Below are 22,825 nucleotides of genomic sequence, written 5' to 3'. Positions count from 1 at the left end.
TAAGTACCAAAATCTCAAAATCTCAAAAACTTCCTTTGCTAAGAAGGCTTCCCTAATTAAGTAGAGCTATCCACATTGGCACTAAACAATAATGGTATTCCACTATTTCTCATTTTTCATTTCGCACATGGTACAATAGAAATCAACTCACTGGACTGAAGATCAGGAGGTGAGGATTCTGGCATCAGTTTTTCCCCTCATTCACTGCATTACTTTGGGCAAATCATTGTCCCCTTTAGGACTCAGTTTACTAAATCTAAAATGAAGGGATTGTGCACATGTATAACATATCTGATTGCTTTCCATCTCAGGGAGGGAAGGACAGATAGAATTTGGAAATAAAAACTTATTATTTTAAGTTTTTTATATTTATTTTTATTTATATTATTTATTTATATTTATATTTATAAAATGTTTTTTATAAAAAATAAAATAAAATATGCAAAAAGAATTTTAATAAAAAATAAAATGAAGGGATTGAAACTAGACCATCTTAAAGTTTCTTTTCAATTTCTAACACTAGAAGCACCAAACAGCTCAAATGATTCAAAAATTTATTTATAATTTCCCAAAATTTCTCCTGCTGAAAAAGGAAATGGCAAACCACTCTAATATCTTTGCCAAGAAAATCTCAAAAGGGGTCACTAAAAGTCAGACACTATTGAAAGGACCAAATAACAACAACAAATAATTTATTCTATTTGTGCAAATGTACTTTAAATATAAATATTACAGGTACTATAATTTTACCTTGAAATAAAAAAGTATATCCTACTATCTTTTTCTCTGCCTTATAGATTAAAAAAAATCAGTGCATCAACTGATGCAGCTTCTTTTTTAAGGTATTCTTAAATTCCAATCCTTCTATTAACAGTTCATAACTTTCAATAAAATAAAGTTTAAAAAGCAGAAAGAACATGTCCTTCAATGGATTTGAAGATACAAAAGAAGGAAAAGCAATATTCTATATATTCTCCAGGAAGTTTTTCCAACATTAAAATCTTCAAAACAGTCATTTCATGGAAGCAATGAATATAAAAAGCAAGTGAAGAACTATAGGTCACCTCGTGAACCTTTCTGAGCTGTACCCACCTGGGCATAGGTCCCACTGCAAATAATTCCGTTCCACTTGATCATATTAACACAGTCAGGATGTCTGATCAAGTAGTTGTCCATTCTACCCACATAAGTGTCCTTGTATCTTGTTACAGAGCCATCAACATCATGGAATATGGAATTCTTATCACCATCCAAGTCACAATCTTCAAACCAGGGACCAGGTTTACCAAAAAAGACATTTAAAGAAACCTGATTTTAAAAAAAAAGAAAAGAAAAAACCAAAGTTTTTGCAACAGTAATCAGGTCCTCCAACTGCATACTGGATACAATTGTTTTAATGCCTGAATTAGTAGCACAAGCCTTTGCAAACTTCAGAACAGAGATACCTTAAGCTGGGGTATATGAGGTGTCAGGGAAGACTAGCACCTCTAGTGTGAGAGCTTGCTGACCCCTTTTCAAGGCTGCTCACCCTCTTTTGCTGTCTACCTGGTACTCAACTTTCACCTGTGGCTTCAAAAAGCTATAGCATCCTTAGCATACATACCCCAGTAAACCATCTTGGCAGATGGACTAAACCATGTTGTGGGTAACCAACAGGCCTCATACCCATCAGTGAGTTAGGGAGATGTCTACCCCAAGCATGTGAAGACCCCTGAAATGGGTGAATGAGAACAATTTATTCCAATGGCCATGAAGGCAGCTGAAGGAGGTGCTGGGCAGTGCTGAGAATTTGATCAGATATCAAAGACACCAACATCATCCACTAAATCCAAGGCAGTCATCTTGACTTTTAACTTTGTGCAACTCTGCTTCACTTCAATTCAATTCATGTTCAAGTGATGTCTTTGGTCTTCTTTGAAAATGAAAGACAAGGGGCAGCTAGGTAGCCCTGGATTCAGGAGGACCTGAATTCAAATCTGGCCTCAGATACTTGATACTTACTAGCTGTGTGACCCTGGGCAAGTCACTTAACCCACATTGCCCCGCAAAAAAAAAAAAAAAGAAAGAAAATGAAAGACAAACAACAACTTTAAAAACTAGAATGCCTAATTAGAGGAATTTCAGAGTTTGTAAATTACATCACTGTCTTTTAACCCCTAAACTGCCACTAAGTCAAGGGGTTAATCCCCATTTCAGTTTGACTAAAATATTGATAGCTAACCTAGAAAGAGCAGTAGATAAAGCTGATATATTCAGAAAACAAAAAACATCAAACTTAGGAGTCAGCAGGCATGGATTCAAATTCTAGCTCTTACACTTCTAACTATATGACATGAATAATTTTCTTCAGTACTAAACATCACAACCATTTTATTCAGGGGAAAAAATAAAATTAAATGGCATCCTAATAAAATTAAAAAGGATCCTAAATTCTGCTTCCAGTTTTCATTCAATTTCTAGGAAGTTTTTGCCTTTAAAGCAAGTAGAAACAGTAGTTTAGTTGGCACTTTCTTTCACATCGTTTTCCCCAATTCATTCTTTGACACAGCTAAGATTAAGCTTCAAGTAAGGTTGGTTTTTGCTGTCCTCCTTTTAAAAGCTTTATTGATGCCTAATTTTGTATCACATTAATATCTGAATATATCTCTATTTTTCTACCCCTGCCATGAGCTTTCTCTTCTGCCAATTTTTTTTAAATTCAGCTAAATCAATACATCAATATGAACTGACAACATATGTTACTTCCACACCCAAAGACCCCCTCTTCTCTCCAGAAAGGAGGGACACATTATATAGCCTTGATTTGGCACAGAACACACACTTCAGAGTAGACTGCAGCTGATGTTATGAAGATTTTGCTCAGACTTAGGGAATTATGCCATCAACATTTTCTCATTTCCTATAAATTAATACTGTCATCCAAGTCACATAGACACACCCATAAAAGATATTTATACTTTACATGTAATGTATTTTTTAAAACAGCTCATACTGTGAGTTGGGGCTCATATCTAACTAGTGTTGTTTGTAAATGCCTATGTTTCCAGTCCTGAGTTTGGGGTACTTAACCTTGTGCCTGCAAGTGCTAAACTAAGGAAAACTGGGTATATTTTAGCCTCCCTCTAATCTTCCGAGGCAATGGAGGATTACTGACATACTCTGCTCCAAACAGGCACTTGGTGTCACTGTCAGATAAAATACAAGGCTGGATAGAGCAATAAAACATTTCTTATGAAACTACTCCAATCAGTATTGTGTCTCTTTTACAACTGTATAACATAGTGTTAATCTTATGATGGGTCATAAAAATTCTTCCATCTGTCCCCTTTTTTTCCACCTATACAGCCACCATCCTAGCTCAGCTCTCAGCACCATCTCTCACCTCAGCTATTGCCATAGTTTTGTAATTTGTCTCTCTGCCTCATGGCTTTCTACCCGAATACATTATCTATACAGCTACCAGTTATTTTCTTAATGTATAGGTCTGATGGTGTGACTCCCCTACTCAATTACCTCCAGTGGCTCCTTACTGCCTCTAGGATCAAAATGGGTCAAAAAGGGTTAAGTGATTTGCCCTGGGTCATATAGCTACTAAGTATCTGAGGCTGAATTTGAATTCAGGGAGATGATTCTTTCTGACTTAAAGCCCAGCACTCTATCCACTGTACCACCTAGCTGCCCAAAATGGGAAGCTAATTTTAAAAACCCACAACTTTCCTAGGAATACCTGCATTCCTCTTCTCCTTCCTACCTATCCTCTCTTTAGTAATGCTGGCCCCCAGAAAAAATAAAATATGCAAGCGTTTCTTTTCAAGGAGAGCCAGCGATTCTGCTTTGGAATGGATGCCTCCACCATCTGTTTTGTTCAAAGGGTCCTCATTGTTGTTCAGTCCTTTCAATTGTATCTGACTTTTCATAACTCCATTTGGAGTTTTCTTGACAAAGGTAATAGAGTGGTTTGCCATTTTCTTCTCCAGATGAGGAAACTGAGGCAAATAGGGTTAAGTAACTTACCCAGCTAATAAATGTCTGAGGCCAGATTTGAACTCCAGAAATTGAGTCTTCCTGACTCCAGGCTCAGCACTGTATCCACTGTGCCACCTAGCTGTCTCTATATCATGTCAAAATACCCAAACCACCACGTTTTAAGCTACTTTCCCCTCCTCGAATATCAACTGAATGTCAAGAAGTAGTCAGAGATTATTTCTTCTACTCTCATCTGGACTTCATATGGGCAAAAGCTCATAAAATCCAATTTATTCTACATTTTTTTTAACAGTTCCACTGACCACAAACTAAATTTGGTTTCTTCCCCTCTCTTTTTTTCTTCCTCCACTGTCACTACAGAGAGACTAGGATATACTTACATGAGCACCAAACTTCACCAGGGAGATGTTATTCTTGGGTGTTAGCTGCCAGACATTCTTCATTAGGAACCCAATGGCACTGCTATATCTATCTGCTGTTGGCATATAGTTCTTGAATGTGCTTCTGGTAAGATGAATAGGTCCATCATAAATTTGAAAACCTCTAATTGGAAATGTCCTGTTGAAACACAAATTAAATCACAGGTGAAAATGGGTACACTTATTAAACATTATATAATTTCTTCCAATGTGTTTAATTTGGAAGAGATGGAGGAAAGACTAATTCAAGAAAACAATCAAGTAAACTCGCCTCCCCAGGTCAAATTCAGGAAAAAAACAACAACATTTTTTTGGGGGGGAATAAGCACTTTTACTAGCTACATTTTGCTACGTATTAACTATATCTTCCACCATTAGATTGTAAGCTCCTTAAGGGCAGAGACTATCTTCTGCCTCTATTTGTATCTTCCGCACTTAGCACAGTGTCTGACACACAGAAGGTGCTTAATAAATGTTTACTGATTGATTGGCTAGCTAATAAATATAGACATAAAAATACTCAGAATGGGGGAGAAATCCATCAGTCAACATCTACTAAATACCTACTGTGTGCATAGCACTGACAGACATACAAAGATAAAAGTGAAAGTGTCCCTCACAGGGTTTGTATTCTTAAATCTACAGAAGCAGAGGACCTCTCTGAGTTGCTCATGAGACAATGAAAAGGTCAGGAATAAAGGGACTGCTGTATGAAAAAAAAAAACATTAGAATGAGAATTGAGAGGACTGGCATCTAGAATTGGTCCCACTCTAGTGTGACCATTAACAAGTCCCATCATCTCTTAGTGCCCTGGGCCCCTAATGTGCAAAATTAAGTAGTTAAAAGGTAAAAGTCTCTATGGTCCCTTCCACCTCTAAATGATTCTATGATTCAAGTGTCAGCACAAGCATAAATATTCAAGCTTAGAAGAATTGCTAAATCTAGAGAAATACCCATACTGAGAAGCATGGTCCTTCTGTACTTCTTGGCTTGTCATTTGAAGGTTCCATAAAAGACCAACTTGCAGCACTTCTATTTTAGCCAGGAAAAAAGTGTTAATAACATAATTTAAACTCCTTGAGAGCAAAAACTTTTTATTTCATTTGTCTGTGTATTGCTAGGGTCTTGTATACTAATAAGCACTTGACAAATACCTAACTGAATTAGGGACACTCAAATTATTCTATTATTCTTAACTCTTTTCCCTAGAATTTCTATAGCAACTGACCAATCTCTATTAGGACAACAACGAGCAGCAAAGACTCCTTTTCTTGCTGGAAGAAAATACCCTTTGTAGTTAACACTACAAGCTATGCATCAAAAAAGTCCTTCTCCTCATGGCATTCAAGCTGTGATCAATGTATTGTCTGAACAGTGACTGGCACACATGCACACCTAATATATTTCTTGATGACAGTTCCTGAGGGAGAGGGGCCCAAGGTAACCAATAATTCAATGGAGTCAGGTGGCTTAACCATCCAGGAAGACAAGGTAAATAAATTAAATCAAGTCAATAAACATTTATTAAACCCTGTTAGGCTCTGTGCTATGGTGCCAGGGATTAAAAAAAAAAGTTTTAAAAAATGGTTCCTGTTTTCAAGGAGTTCACAGTCTAAAGGGGAAACAACATGCAAACAACTATGCACAAACAAGATAAAGAAAAGATAAACTGGAGAAAACCTCTGAGGGAAGGCACTAAGAATAAGGAAAGGCTTTTTAGAGAAGATAGGCCTTTAGATGAGACTTGAAGAAAGGTAAGGTAGCCAGGAAGGTGAGAGTTTTAGGCATGAGGGGCATACAGGAAAAATGCCCAAGACTAGGAAATAGAATGCCTTGTGCAAGGTACATCGGGGAAGCCACTGTCATAAAATTGTAAAATACTTGGAGGACACTAAGGTATAAAATGACAGAAAGGTCACAAAATGTCTTTTGTCACACCACATCTTTTCTGAGTCAGTCTATAGAGACAACATACTTAAGTGATCATTAAAACAGGGAATTTTACCATTAGTCCTTGGGAAAGTTAACTTATTCACTCTGATTTTTCCCTGTATATAAGAATAACTCTACCCTGCCTCCATGACTGAGCAGTGGATTAGTTATTGAAGAAATGCCCTAAGTGCTAAGCTGTACCATGATGATTATGTGATTACCAGGCAGGTGGAGGGAGAACCAAAATATAATCCATCATCATAAATTTATCATCTCAGACCCAGTTGTTATGTCACTGTGTAGTAGTTTTCAAGCCCAGTTTCTGCATTAATTTGTTCTCTTCTTCAAGAAACTCCCTTTTCTAGAATTAAATTCTGCCTTGCCCATTTCTGAAACCCTGCAGAAGAATAATGTAAGAAAAACTGACCCAACACCAGCTCCAAAATATTTTGCAGCTCAAAACACACACACAAACAAAAAATGAAGTTAGAAGGAATCTCACAGAAGGATAGAGAAAATTCAAAGAAATTTTTTTTAACTTTTAGATATTTTGTGAAATCTATGAAGCTCTCAATAGTTGCCAACTTTAGTACCCTGGTTTGTTTTTTTTCCCTTAGCAACAAGTAAGTAGAGAGATGGAGGGAAAAAAATCCACGATAGGAAATGAACAATTTTAGGATTCACATAGAAATCTTCTTTCTTAGTTCAAAAAACTCAGTTCTGTATGATTTTTGGTCTGTATGAACTGATTCAGAAACCCAAACACGACAAAAAGATTTAAGATCTATTAGTATAACTAATAAAATACTAATACTAATAATAACTAATATTTATGTTATTCTTTAAAGATTTACAAATTACTTTATATTAGATCCTCACAATAGCCCTGTAAAGAGGGTGTTTATTTATTTATTTTGGAAGTGAGAAAAGGAATTATAGTGAGGAATGGAGAATGAAATGATGATGATAAAAATAAAAGGGAAAAGGAAAAAAGGAAACAAAAAATAGAGAGAAGGAAATTCAGAAGGGACACAAGAACAATGCCCAATTATTGAGTTAAATTTAACATATACCTTTTAAAAAACCTAAGATCTACAGAATTTTTTATCTAAGAACTTTTGCCATAGCATATATATATTTCTTTTCTTCTTTGTTTAGGTAAATTGTTCATTTTTATTCAGTTATAGTAACTAGCATTTATATAGCATTTTAAGGTTTGCAAAACTCTATAAATACTATCTCATTTGATCCTCACAACAGACCTGGAAGGTAAGTGCCCTTGTTAATCCCATTTTACAGATAAGGAAATTAAGGTTGAGACATACTCAGTGACTTGGCCAGGGTCACACAGCCATTAAGTATCTGAGGTCTTCTTGATTAGAAGTCCAACATTCTATCCACTGAGCCACTAAGCCAATGTTTATCAAGTGCATAACAAAAATATTTACACTTTTAAAAACAGCTCTATAAAGCAGGCACTCCAGATATCATTATCCTCATTTTACAGGTAAGGAAGTAAGGTTAAGGGACTTACCCATGGTCACCCATGTAGGGAGTATAGGATGCAATATTACAATCCAGGATTTTCCTGATTTGACCAAGTATTCCAGCCACTTAAATGCCCAAGTCTGGGAAGCAGTCTTACCTGTTCCTAGGCAAAGTCCGAAGTCTCCTGGCTATCCCTCCAATGCCTGCGTACTTGTTCTGACCACCTGGAAAGCCATAGTTCTGGCTTTCCCCAACAAACAGAGATTCTGATACTTCTTGGCTAGAACCTTCATCGTTAGGGAAGCTTCCATCACTGTAAAATGAGAACAACTATTAATCATAGTTTATTATCTAAAATTATCCAAACAGAAAGGGCAGGATAAAATTTGTGTCATAAAAGAAACCCTTAAAGTTCTTTTGAATTATAATTTGTATTATAATTCAAATCAGGAATCTGCTTGTCTTTTAAAAGAAAATCAGAATATACCTTTAAGTTATGAAAGTGAAAATCTTACAAATTAAACTTACAACAGAAAGGTTTTTTAGGCAACAACCTGATAGTCCTAAGACAAAATAAGCCACATTTAATAAAAGAAAAGAGGGGAGAAGTACTGGCTTTCATTGAATGTGATTATTAAGACAACAAGCATTTATTAAGAATCTACTATGTGTCAGGCCCTATGCTAAGAACTAGGGATAAAACCTCTCCCCGCCAAAATATTAATAGTTAGCATTTATATTTCACTTTAAAGTTTGCAAAGAGTTTTATAAATATTATCTCATTTTACCCCCACAACAATCCTGTGAGTTAAGTACAATTATTATTCTCCATGTTACAAATGAGGTTACTGAGTCTGAAAGAAGTTAAGTGACTTGTCACAAAGACTGAAAGTGTCTGAGATAGGATCAACTTAGGTCCAAATCCAGTCCTAGCTACCTCTTGCTTATAAAGTCACTGCTAAAGGAAGGTAACTTCTGGACAAAACAAATAATAATCTCCTACAAGTTTTCATATCCTTCCTCTTTTTTTATCTCTCAGAGATCCTTATTCACATTTTTAATCTCAAATTTAAATTGAGAGTTTTCTACTGAATAAGAAATGATGATACCTCAATTTACCTATAAGAATCTAATAACATTAGGGGGCACAGTGGATAAAGCACCAGCCTTGGATTCAGGAGGACCTGAGTTCAAATCCAGCCTCAGACACTTGCCATTTATTAGCTGTGTGACCCTGGGCAAGTTACTTAACTCTCATTGCCCTGCAAAAACAAACAAACAAACAAGAATCTAATAACATTAAAGTTTAATTGATAGTAAGAACTCCTTGGTCTTGTTGTTAAGATGTTTCAGTTGTGTCTGACTCTTTGTGACCCTATTTGGGTTTTCTTGGCAAAAACACTGGAGTACAGGAAAAAAAAAACACTGGAGTAGCTTGTCATTTACTTCTCCAGCTCATTTTACAGATGAAGAAACTGAGGGAAACAGGGTTAAGTGGTTTGCCCAGTGAAGTGTCTGAAGAAAGATTTGAACTCAGGGAGATCAGTCTTCCTGATTCCAGACCCAGAACTCTATTCACCGTGCCATCTAGCTATCCAAAAAGTCCTTATTCAATCTAAATAAATTTTTGCTTCCTGATGTTATCAGGTTTAAAGAAATTTTAAACTTTCATAAGACTCTGTACCTCCCCTATGAAGTACTGATATTAGGTTTTGGTATTACATTTATTCATGGGCATGTTATCTTCTACTTGACTATAAGGTTGTGTAAGCTTCCTGTAAACAGAAACAGTGTTCTCTTAATTTTTGTACTCCCCAGTGTCCATAACACAATGCTTAATAAATAAATATTAATAAATATGGAGCTCAAATTGTTGAGCTGCATAAACATTATTTCCAGAAAGGACCTTCCCTAGCTTTCTTGTATTGTTTTATCTTTGTTTACAAAATCAAAATCAAGTGGAATTATAGTGGCAAACTTAAATGTAGCAGGGTAGGGCAAGGAAGATAGGAAAGAGAGAAAAAAAAATCAATGAAAAATGCTATGAGCAACTACTAACCTGGCAAAGGTTAATCCTATTCCATTATCTGCAAATCTGAAAGAGAAATGAAATGAGAAAAATTCAATAGTAAAAAATAGTAACTTCCTCATTATTTGAATGGTGGGAAATCTCAACAGGACCAATAATATTTATTCTCCCCAAAGCATGAACAGAGTTCAAACAGACAACTTCAATCAAATAATTTTACATTACCAATATCAGCTCATTATCATCAAAACCCTTTCATCATTAATCTTTAAATCATTGCTTTGGTTAGTTCACCCATCCATTTTCTTGGATGGCAGGAAAAAAGGAATTTGAACTGCCAAAAACTACAGATGGCAATAATGTCATATACAGTAATAGAATTCAACAATCCTTGAGCATTAAACCTATGTTCAAAATAGAGCACCCATCTCTTCAAATTATTCACATATTGGAAGTAAAAAATATATATTAGGGCTACAAGCCATGTTAAAAAAAAGTAAGTCAACAAAACTATTAAGACAGTGTTGGATAAGTTTTGTTTTGAATGGCAATGAAATAGTTTAAGGAGGAAAAATACCTTTGGCAGCCTCTAAGAAAACCTGTTTTCCCTCATTTTTATCTGGTTTTTAGGACATGACCCTTTTTATTTACACGGAGTTCAATTCCTAATTTCTATGCAACAGAATCATCATTCTACCAGACTGGTTTCTTTTCAGGGAAAGAAGTAAGATAATGGAATAAGAAAAAGAAATCAGGGGCAGCTAGGTGGCTCAGTGGAGAAAGCACCACCCCTGGATTCAGGAGGACCTGAGTTCAAATCTGACCTCAGATACTTGACACTTACTAGCTGTGTGACTCTGGGCAAGTCACTTAACCCTTACTGCCCCTCAAAAAGAAAAAAAGAAAGAAAGAAATCATTTGAAAGAGACCAAGTAAATAAAAGACCCTAATGGTAAGGAAATCATCACCACAGCCCGGGGGCCAAGAAAGGGGGAAGGCCCTGAAACTGCTGCGGGATATAAATTTTCCCCTAAGGACTTCTTTAACTAAATCACAGAAATTTTGGTCAAAGACAAAATACTGCAAACAAAGAAAGGAGCCACAGTCAGGATCACCACAAAACTTGGCAGCTGCAACTATAAAAGAGAGCAGAGATTGAAATACACTATTTCAGAACGTAAAAGATAAAGACTAAAACCAAGAAAGAAGTAAAATGAGACATCTCTTGTTATATTTGGTGAGGCAGCAGCTCCATGTGATTCTTCCCTTATGTTAAGAAGTGCAAAATAATTACAGCATATAATACCATCTTCTGCCACATTTAACACCATGATGACAAAAAAAAAAAGTTTTCAACTGTCAATTAAACTATTTTGGTTAGGTCACATACGCTGAATTCTGAATGATAATATCTCCTCCTCGGACCCATGCTCCATGATCATTATTTTTAAAAGTGATGAGTCTTTCAATGAGTGCAGCAACACGAGGTTTTTCTGGGTCTGCATCTTGATGAGGTCGAAATCTTGAGATAAGGGGAAGAAAGTATAAATACTGTAAAACAAAAATACTATAGAAATGGAATAGATAGAATACTTATTTGTATCTATATAACAATGAGCTTTTTTAAAAAAGCTTTTTATTTGATTTAAAATTAATGTTGGTTTCTATGTCCATATTATGTTAATATTTCAAAAATTCAAAGAAACACAAGATTATTTTTCCCATCGATATTATGATTGTATCAGTGTCAGCCTTTTTTCTAACAGTGATGTCCACAAACGTCTATGTACTTTCAGGCTAGGCTTCTTATCCATGTCCTTCTATAATCTTCCATGATACATTTATCCAATCCTCTAGAAGCCTTCCTCTCAAATGAGATACCAGTGTAATGCCTATTCAGGTGGTCCATCTGCTAATCCTCATTCTTTCTATACGACTAGCCTCCTTCCTTTTCTTGTCATACATAACATGGATGTTTTCTATGCAAATCAATATAGATCCCTCAATTGGGCTTATTACTCTCAAGGAGTTAAAGTCAAAAAGAAAATTTCAATAAATACCAAAATCTTTATAGCAGTATTTTTGTGTTTTTTTATTAAAGAAAAAAAAAACCCCTAGCAAGTAAATAACTGTTCATAGATTGGAAAACAGTTAAACAAACAATGGTATCTTTGGAATGTTTTTATACAATAAGAACTGAGAAATCCAGAGAAACATGGGAAGATATATAAGAATTGATGCGGGGGCAGCTAGGTGGTGCAGTGGATAGAGCACCGGCCCTGGAGTCAGGAGTACCTGAGTTCAAATCCGGCCTAAGACACTTAACACTTACTAGCTGTGTGACCCTGGGCAAGTCACTTAACCCCAACTGCCTCACTAAAAAAAAAAAAAAAGAATTGATGCGCAGTAAGAATAAGCAGAACCAGAATAACAATCTTCATAATGATTATAAACTAAAAGGAAATGAATAATCATTTATATAGTTCCTACTATGTGTCAGGCACTGTGTTAAGCACTTTACAAATATTATCTCATTTGATCCTCAGAACAAGCCTGGGAGGTGGCTACTGCTATTATCTCCATTTTACAGTTAAGGAAACTGAGGCAAACAGAGGTTAAATGATTGTTCAAGACCACAGAGCTAATAAGTGTCTGAAGCCTGATTTAAACTCAGGTCTTCCTTGCTCCAAGTCCAGTGTTCTGTCCACTGTGTCCCCTAGCAGCTCCAGAAAGATGAAGTCTCAATAACATCACTGATACTGGTCCTAGAGAGCCAATAATAAAACTTATGTCGAATACCTTGTCAGATATGGTTGTTTTTGCCTAATCATTTTTCTTTGTTATACTCCCCATGCCTAGCAGGCTCTGCCCCCTCACCTCTACCTCTTAGTTTTGCTGGCTTCTTTCAAAACTCAGTTCAAATCCCACCTTCCACAGGAGACCTTCTCTGGTCCCCCCGCCTCCCAGCTGCTATCATATGTACCAGGCCTTACTTTGTATTTCCATTACTTAGAATGGTACCAAGGCAAAAAGTAAGTGCTTAGTGAATGTGTGTGGACAAAGTCACAAAGGGGTAAGGGGGAGGTTCTGTTCCAGGGTCGTTAAAGACCTATATCTAGAAATGACTGATATATTTTTAAGGTATCAATCAAACTTATTTTTTACAAAGACCCCACTGCTCCAAAGAAAAAAGATATTCCAGATGTTGAGATGTGCCTTGTCAATTGGCAAAGATACAGTCATAAATGATCCAAGACAGTCCTAAAGGACTAATAATGAAGCATACTATCCACTTCCAAAGAAAGAACTGATATTGATTGAACACAGGTTGAAGCATGCTATTTTTCACTTTCTTTCATTTTTTTCTTTTATTTGAGTCTTCTTATACAAAATGACCAATATGGTAATGTTTTACATAATCATACATGTATAACCTATATATGATTGTTTGCCACCTCAAGGAGAGGGGAGGGGAGGGTGGGAAAGAGGGATAAAAATTGGAATCCAAAACTATAAATAAAAATGTTTATTATTTTAAAAAAGATACAGTCATAAACATTCCTCAAATGGAAATGTGGGCAACAGAGGCCATTCTCACATATGCATTCTATTCAACCCTTATCCTGGCACAAGACATATATACAATAAATCTCTACTTAGATTCAGTGTTATATGTGAGTTTTAATGCAGACCTACTTGCCTTTCCTCGCTTCCAACTTTCTCCAAGAACCCTACCCCAGCAGCCTGGGGCTTAAGGGACAATACATCTGACTCCATGGGATATGATCACAGCTGAGTAGTTTACCAGTCCTTACATAATACCAGGCAGATGGAGTATTCTTATAAAGGAAACTGCATAGTGTTCTCAATGAGAGCCAAAATAAGATGAAAAAAAAAAACTGTCCTCAATACCACACATTGCAACATCAATGCCTCTTGAGTCATTTCTAGAGCTAACTAGGCAATCTGTTGCTGCCTATGGCATGATGGCTCATTGAATCCACAATCTTCTGTTTGTGCTTCAGAATAGATGCTCTCTTGATTTATTTTCCTTTTAATAACAGCTTTTCTCTTTTTTGGCTCTCTTGGTATCTTTAGTATCTTGGTATCTCTCAGTATCTTTTAAACTTAGCCCAAATTTCCAATTTTTCTCCTTTCTCTCAAATTCTGGAGGTTGATATCTTGTAGGCATAAAATTCATCTGATTAACTGGTGAGTGAATACAGGGTGTCCCAAAAAATCTTAATGCAGTTTTTTAGTACCCTGTATATCTAATGGAAATCATCAACCTAGTGTTTTATTTATGAGTTGGCAATTTAATCATGGGTTCCCATATCTCAATTACCTGAATGCATGTGTGAACATCACGAACATTTTTTTGCATGTACAATTAAATACCTAAGACAGTTGTCCAAGTGTGCTGTCACTTTTCTTCTACAGAATGGCAGTCTCAATAATTACTTTCAAATGGAATTTCCATTTCCTTTCCTATGAATTGTTGGTACATGCATATAAGCATGTACAAGGGTTAGTAGGATCAAAGTGATTTCATGATTAGCCATAACATCACAAACACTAACCTAAATAGAGCATTTCTTATTCTAGTGAATGCAAAGTTTGAATCTGATGATAATTTCTCTAAGATCTTTGCTATATCTTCCCTTTTGTCAATTCTATGTATGGATTTAATAGTTTCTCAATACCTTTGGCTACAACATATATGACAAACATATGTTGACACCATATTTAGCACCTTCTTTAGCAATGTAGTGAACACAAGATCTCCAATAAATAATCAAATGAGTAGAATAAAGATGTTATGTTCCCAAGGTAGATTTTTTTGTTTGTTTTGTTTTGTAGGGCAATGGGGGTTAAGTGACTTGCCCAGGGTCACACAGCTAGTAAGTGTAAAGTGTCTGAGGCTGGATTTGAACTCAGGTACTCCTGAATCCAGGGCCGGTGCTTTATCCACTACGCCACCTAGCCGCCCCCACCAAGGTAGATTTTTAACCTTAGTCAGCTATTATTCTCTTTCCTTTGGTCAACCGTGTGGTCTCAAATTTCTTATTTATTTCTTTTACATACTACTCTTAACTTTTCAAATACTGTCTGAATATCACTTTAAAGTATTTCAGAATAGATCTGACTTTTGTAGAATCCTGGTGATTTAATTTTTCCAAGTCATATTTTCCACAGCTTTCTCTGAATCCTCATGCCTCACTAATTAACCTCACTTCACACAGAAGTCAGACTTTGTGATCTACAGGAATATTTCTTCCTTCAATTAGCTGCTAAAGACCAGGCCTAGCCTTATATTTTGTAAGACCTATCAACTGAATCTATAATATCTCTCAATCTTGGCTATTAAACAAGTCACCTTAGTAATTAATCTATGGTACATCAGAGATGGAATAAAATTAATCAAGACCTAGGACTTTTTACGGAATATGCAATTTCCTTTCTGAACAATTTTCTGAGTTGACCAATTTTGTCCTTTGTTTTCCTGCCATTATTTTCAAAATTTTTGTTTCCGTCTTTGGAACTATGTTTATCTTAGCTCAAATTATGTGCTTATGTCTGAATTGTTGTACCACGTACCAACCACAATATATACATAGTGGCTTACCACTCTGGCTGAAAAGGAAAACAACACTGATTCTGCTTATGACCTGTAGTCAAGAATGCTAAAGAAAAAACAGGAGCTCAGATGACCACCACATTGTGGAACTCATCACTTCACATTAACTTGGATAGTGCTAGAAAATGACAAGATTCACAGGATAAATGAAAATGTCATGTTAGTACTGGAATAACATGAAAGTGGATAGGGAATAAGACTTGCAATGAGGAAGGTCTGGTTTTAAACACTGCCTCAGACACTTACTGGCTATTTCACTTTGAGAAAATAATCAAATCACTCTATACCTCAGCTATGAAATGGGGATGATACCTACAGAGTGTACTTCACAGGGCTGTGAGGATCACAAGTTTATGTAAAACATTTAAAAAACCTTAAAGCTATTTAAATCTCTGTTCCATTTACAATAATGATCTCTCCTTCTCTTCTTTCTCTTCTCTCTCTCCCAAAAACCCTGCAAAATGAGTGTTATATATAGCCACCGGCATTATAATGAATTCTTATATTTGTAGACAAGAAAATTTCCATAATATATTCCTGCTACCTATACCAACAATCTTCTGGACAGCTCAAATCTTACCTACTACAAAACTTTCCTGATCAAAGTTCCTTTCATATATTTTCACATACTCATAAATGTTTTACATATTTTCCCTATCAGAATATAATCTCCTTCAGGGTAGGAACTGTTTTTGCTTTTCTTTGTATTTCCAAAACTTAAAACAGTGCTAAGCATACACAAAGCACTTTAAAAATGCTTATTAACTTGATTTGACCAACCCAGACTCCCCTTGAAATAAAGAAACAGTTCTTTATTTTAATACTAAATAAAAATAAGCTATAATTCTAGTCATGAATGCATTGCCTCACCTTCTCCAAGTGGCTGCATTCAAGGATAAGTCAGTGCTTTTGTAGGCCTCCTCTGGAAACACATTAATGATAATACATTCCACTAGTCACTATTGCTTAACTACACTCTTCTCTCTTCAATTAGCAGGAAGAAATGACTTTCTGAAACTGTGCAGAAACCTCAAATTTCTGACAAAGAACATGATTCCATTCAAGAAACTTCTGTCATATTTATACTCTGCTAGGTACTAGGAAAGGGAAAAAATCTTAACTAAGATGTAGGACATATTATCCTGGAACTTACAATCTAATAAAGAGTCCTCACACATGGCCAGGTAACTGCAATGCATAAGTACATTATAGAGATATAAACTAAAGTGCTACAAAAAGGCCCTTCACTATACTTAAAGATTGGTTAAGGAAGTGAGCAGAACCAGGAGAACAAGTCAACAATAACACTGTGAAGAAAAACAACAAGTCAACAATAACACTGTGAAGAAAAACAACTTTACTTAAATCAGATTGATGCAATGGCCAACTAAGATTCTAAAGGACTAATGATGAAGCATGCTACTCTCCAACTAACAGAAAGGTGATATACTAATAATGCAGAATAGGAAATACATTATCAATCAGTATGGGAAATTGTTTTATTTTACTACATAGATTTGTTTTTTTTTTTTTTACTACATAGATTTGTTACAAGGATTTTGTCTTTTTATTCTGTAATGGTAAGGTGATCAGAAAGGGGGGAAAGGATAGGTAGAGGGTAATAAAACAAGAAAAGAAATAGAAGAAAGACAATGAAGCATCTTTTTTTAAGATGACTTTTTTAGGACTAGGGAAGACATAGACATAATTATAAATAGATGAAAAGAAGCCAATAGAAAGGAAGAGATTAAAGATGAATGAAAGAAAGAGATGGGGGGGGGAATAACTGCTGAAAAAAGGCATGATGAAAGAAGGTGAGGAATGCAATAAAAGGTGCAGGTAAAGAAGTTTATTTTACTAAGGAATAAATACCTTTTCTTCTGTGGCCAGAAGGAAGAAAGAAAGAATTTTTTGGTGATAATTTCTAAGAAGCTGTGAGGAGTAGAACACTGTAGGATGAATGAATGAGGGAGCTCAGCAGATGGCCTCAAGCTTTTTAATTAAGAAGCTAAATCTGTTGAAAGTATAGGGGTATGATAGGTGGTAAGTAAGAGGAGGAGGGAAGGGTTGGATTTATCACTGTGAGAGAAGAGACAAGGAATTAATAAAAGTAAAATATAAAGTATGTCAAACTACATCAACCAAGGGCCCAGCTGAGATTGTGAATGATGAATTCAGTCCCTAAAATCAGTTTATTTCATAACTTTTTTTCCCCTACCAATTCTCTGAGGCCCTGGAGCATAAGAAAAGTTAAAATTACAGCAGAGGGGTGTGAGGATGAGGATTAGCAAATTGAAAATGTTAGGTCAGCTGGGCAAGGGACTGTAGAGTAATAGCTAGTCAAACACCACAGAGGCAAGTTGGAGGCATAGGATCAAGGTTCACTATCAAGGCAAGTAAAGACAAAAATGGGAAATTGAATAGAATAGAGATGGCATCAAATGACTAGTGGTTCTAAGGAAGGAAGATGTATTTATTGTGAATGAGAGTAGGAGAAGGATAAAGATAAAAGGTTATAAAATTAAAATGGAATTTCAAAATTCTAGCTCCTGAAGGCAGTGAAATTGCAAGAGTGGGAGAAATAGAGTAGCAAAGGAGATTACTGGATCTGGGGGAGCTGAGGAACTACGTAATCAGGTTGTTAGCTCACCAAAGTCCCTGAGGATTGTGGCAGGCCTTGGGGTAGAAAGGAGAAAGGTGAGTCACAAACTAAATTTATTGGGGAAGCAAGGAGAAGGATCTGAAGGGGAAGTATTTCTGGGCCTTTTCTCTGGCTGTCCTCCATGCCTGGAATGTTCTCCCTCCTTCACTCCTACTACTGACCTCCCTGGCCTTCCTTTAAATCCCAACTAAAATTCCATCTTCTCCAGGATGGAGAATTCCCTCTTTTAATTATTTCCTATTTATCCTATATATAGCTTGCTTTGAATATATTTGTTTGCATGTTGCCTCCCCAATTAGACTGTGAGTTCCTTTGAGGTCATAGTTCCTGGAACATAGTAGGTACTTAATAAATGTTTACTGATTGACTGAAAATGGCACCAAAAAGGATGAGGAAAGAGCACAAGAAAAAGGAAAGGCACCAGTTAGTTCTATGGTATTAGCAGATGAAGCTTGTATTACCGCATAGATACCAAAACAGTAAAATATGGTTCCTTAACACTCACAAAAAGGACTATTCCAGACTTGTTGAATACTTCATTTTTACTTTTGTTTCTAGTGTCAGTTTAGCACAATGGAATCAGGAGAGACCCAAGTTCAAATCCCCGCTCCAACACTTTTGCTATATGATCCTATGCAAGTCCCTTATTTTCTATAAATGTGTTTCTTCTAAGTATAAATTAAGGATAACCCACCCCATAAATGTGACCTATTGTCATTACTATTACTATCATCATCGCCTGAGTCCCCTCTCTCCAGAAATCATTGTGTAATTTTGTATTTACTTATCCGTGCACAGGTTATCTCCCCCTGATACTCCCACACCATCAGTAAAACAGCAGTTCTTGGGAGGTAGGAACTGTTTTCATCTTTATCTGTTTATCCCTAGCACAGTGCCAGGCACATGGTAGGCACTTAACAAATACCAGGTGAACTGAATGATTATTAGTGATTTGACTTAGAAAGTTTCCATTGGCTTAGTATACACCGAGTAAAATTTTAGAAGTTAAGATACGTACCTTGCGCTGTTATCCAAACAGAGATACTCTCTCGGATCAGAAGCACTAGCATTGGATGTTTTTACTCCTTTGTCAATAAACAAACCCTAGAAAACATAATTAAGGGCCATGTGATTAAAACCATGACCACATATATATGAGTCAATAAATCCCCTTTAGCCAGTCTTCTTTTACAAACAATTCCAAAACTAAAAAGAAATTCTAAATAGGTTGCCAAAGTGCCCCTCTTCTTTTTTAAGCTATTTTAATCATTTAGCAGCTTATTCTGTCTTATTTCAGTATAAACCTTTCCCAGGGGGACATATACAAGACAAAAACCTGGGAAAATCTCTCAGACTTCTAACAGCATCTGATGCTGACAAACATAAACAAACACTGAGCAAAAGATTTCTTCTCAATGAGAAACAATGGGTCAAAGTTCCTTCAGCCACTGGAGTACTTGACCTATGAAATAGCCACTGTTCACTGTTCACTGTCCACATGGAAAGAAAATTATATAAAATATATGACTGAAAATCCTGAAGTCATCTGCTCAAATTACAAATGTCCTGTATGTATAATACTGATATTTATAGAACTATAATGCAAATTTTGTAGAAAATATCCATGAGAGGCTAATTTGTTATTTGTACATGCACTTAATTTTTTCATAGTAAAGTTGTCTTTGGGAATGGTCAATATACAGATTTCTTAGGGTGAAACTAAATTAATCACTCACATAATTTTCATTTTTAAATAGTTCTCCAAAATTGGAAAACGAATTATCTGTTTATGCATTTAGAATACTAACAATAAAAAGAAAACTTTACAGTTTCCAACTCCCCTGTCAGGTGAGGACCATACTTGTGCCACCTTGGTGAGGATGATAAGCCTATTTGAGACTCAGAGGAGTCAAAACTAGCTTCCAGGCACAGAGCTAATAAAGATCAGAGAAACAAACTGGAATCTTAGTATTCTGACCCTTGGTCCCAGGCTCTAGAGCTTAAAGGAAACTCAGACACCATCTGGTCTAATCCACTGCAAAGAAGAAACCAAGGCCACTGAGTGACTCTCCTAGAACATGTTGTCTCTCAGGAAGAAAAAATGAAAAATCCTATTGAGAACAAACTACCATATTAAATATTTATGGGAATTTTAATTTGAAAACATGTTTTCACATATTATTTTGAAATGTCTCTTCATCCCACAAATACCTGGTTGTTCCTAGTGTGAACATAATTTGCCCTACAACATAGTGTATGTAATGGAAAGAATTCCAAGCTTACAGATGTCAGTTAGGGTCCTGACTCTGACATTTCCTAACTATGTGATCTTGGTTAATAGTACTATATTTCCTCAAGGGACTGTTGCAAGGAAAATGCTTTGTAAACCACAAAGTACTATATGTCAATGCCACGGACAATGCACTGGGCCTGGAATCCAGAAGACCTGAGTTCAAATTCTACCTCAGATATGTACTAACTTTGTGACCCTGGGAAAAACACTTAGGTCTGCCTCAGTTTCCTCAACTGTAAAATGGGAATAATAATAGCACTTACCTCCCAAGATTGTTGTGAGTACTGAATGAGATGTTTGTTAAGTGCTTAGCACAGTGCCTGGCACATAGTAGTCAATTAATATATATTTGTTTCCTTCTTTCTTTTTAAAATAAAATACTATTTATTAAATAAATAGATGAATGAATAAATAAATAAGTGAAATGTTACTATTTTTAAGCTCTTTAAAGTATGATAGAGTTGAGTTTTTAGGGGACTATCTGTATAGCATAGCACCATATTCATTTAAAACTAGCATGGAACACATATATAGGCAAGGATTTTGGACTTTGTGTAACACAAAAAAACCCACAGTATTATTAAAAAACAAATAAATTGCTATTTATGTCAGATTTATATTATGAGGAAACCATTTGACCATGTTCCCCAAAACCAAAGATTCAATGTCATAAAAGGTTCCATTTGACCATTTTTTAAAAGTTAGGTCAAGTCAAAACCATTTAAGGAAGAAACATTTCATTCATTCATTTACTAAATCAGTTAAATGTTATTGATCATAATGGCATAGTACTAATCACTGTGACATCATAGATGGAAGGAAAAGATTCCTTCCTCCTGAAATTTATGTCTAGTTTAAAAGGATTAGAAATACATCTAAAAGTATGTGTGTATGTCCTGGGAGGTAAAAGTATCTAGTGTGGTTAAATATGTCTCATGGGATATGGACAAAGTCCATATTGTGAGGCCAGCCACTTGTAAAACACATTTCTACAAAATTACTCAGTTCAGATATTCCTGCTGCCATTTTGGATAAAGAAATGCTCTCAGGTTAGTGTTACTACACTGAGAAACTCTAATGTACCTCAGAACTTATATATATATAGTACAAAAATTCTAAAGCTACTTAAATGTATCAGTGAGCTTCTTTCCCCAAAGAAAGCATAGACAATATACAAATAAAACCATCCTTCGTATACTTGTTAATTAGTTCAAAAGCTCAAAATTAATTTCTTTTATAATTGGTTTTAACTTCCATTCCCCAACTGTGCTCACATCTTTTCTCTCAGAAAAAATATTTACCCACTGGTGGAAGAAACAGTAGGAACTGACCTTAAAATTTGAATGAACCCTGTTGTTATAAAAAATACCCAGTGGTGTAAGTTCTGCTTTGGTTAATCCATGTGATTCACTGGATTCCCCTGTGGCTTCCTTGTGGAATAAATACCATATTCCAGTATCCTAAAACCAAAATGAAGAGATCATCAGTAAAAACTTATTTAAAAAAAAAAAAGATACTCTTGTCACAGGATGGTTTCAGAAAAACCTGGGAACACTTATATGGACTCATGCAAAGTTAAATGAATAGAATCAGGAGAACATTGTACAAAGCAACAGCAAAAATATTGTAAGGATGATCAACTGTGAAAGACATGATCAAGACAGTGATCCAAGACAATTACAAAGGACCCATAATGAAAAATTCTATCTACCACCAAAGAGAGAAATGATGAACTCAGAATACATAATGAATTTTTTACTTTCTTTAACTTTTCTCCTTTTTTGGTCTGTTTTCTTTTGCAACATAACTAATATGGAAATATGTTTTGATCATACATGGTTTTACATGTAAAATTGATATCAAATTTCCTGATTTCTCAAAAAGGAGGGAAAGCGGGAAGGGCAGGGAGAGAATTTGGAAGTCAAAAATTTTCTAAATTAATTTTTTAAAAATTTACATGCAATTAGGAAATATTTAACAACATAAAAATTTCCTGGTGGAAAAAAGACATCTTCATCCAATCTCCTTCTATAACAATCACTTTAATCTACTTCCTTAAACATTAATGTACAATGTTTTCAGTTAAGAACAAGTCACAAAAAGCAAAGCCTCCAGATAGTGTGCTTGAATCAACAGAACAGACAATACCTATTTCATCTTGTTTTTTAGATTGGGCAAAAAGTGGAGAGGCTGAAATAATAAGTTTCTACTACCATTTGCTTTTAAAAAAAATCTTTGGTTATTATCTAGTATTAAAATTACTCCCAGACATGTTTAAGAGAGGGCCAAGTCAACAGACTCACCACAAAGACAACACACTGAGGTTAAGTAATAAGGTTTTTTGTTCAGTTCCAAAATGATCAATAGATGAGTCAT

At 35.5% G+C, this 22,825-nt stretch overlaps 1 protein-coding gene across 2 annotated transcripts in view; it reads right to left on the bottom strand.

The window, feature by feature from the left end:
* Window positions 1-22,825, bottom strand: part of CEMIP2 (cell migration inducing hyaluronidase 2) — a 102,336-nt gene that overhangs the window by 24,635 nt on the left and 54,876 nt on the right. For both annotated transcript variants that reach the window (XM_043976624.1, XM_043976625.1), the window contains 7 exons: window positions 21,781-21,909; window positions 19,175-19,260; window positions 11,247-11,378; window positions 9,887-9,922; window positions 7,985-8,140; window positions 4,368-4,545; window positions 1,093-1,308 (listed from right to left, as the gene is read on the bottom strand). In XM_043976624.1, the coding sequence (XP_043832559.1) occupies window positions 1,093-1,308; window positions 4,368-4,545; window positions 7,985-8,140; window positions 9,887-9,922; window positions 11,247-11,378; window positions 19,175-19,260; window positions 21,781-21,909 (933 nt within the window). The remainder of the gene's footprint in view (window positions 1-1,092; window positions 1,309-4,367; window positions 4,546-7,984; window positions 8,141-9,886; window positions 9,923-11,246; window positions 11,379-19,174; window positions 19,261-21,780; window positions 21,910-22,825) is intronic.

The sequence above is a fragment of the Dromiciops gliroides genome, chromosome 1 (genome assembly GCF_019393635.1).
Source record: "Dromiciops gliroides isolate mDroGli1 chromosome 1, mDroGli1.pri, whole genome shotgun sequence".
In the NCBI taxonomy this organism is placed as follows: domain Eukaryota; kingdom Metazoa; phylum Chordata; class Mammalia; order Microbiotheria; family Microbiotheriidae; genus Dromiciops; species Dromiciops gliroides.
This window is presented reverse-complemented; position numbering and strand designations above follow the sequence as displayed.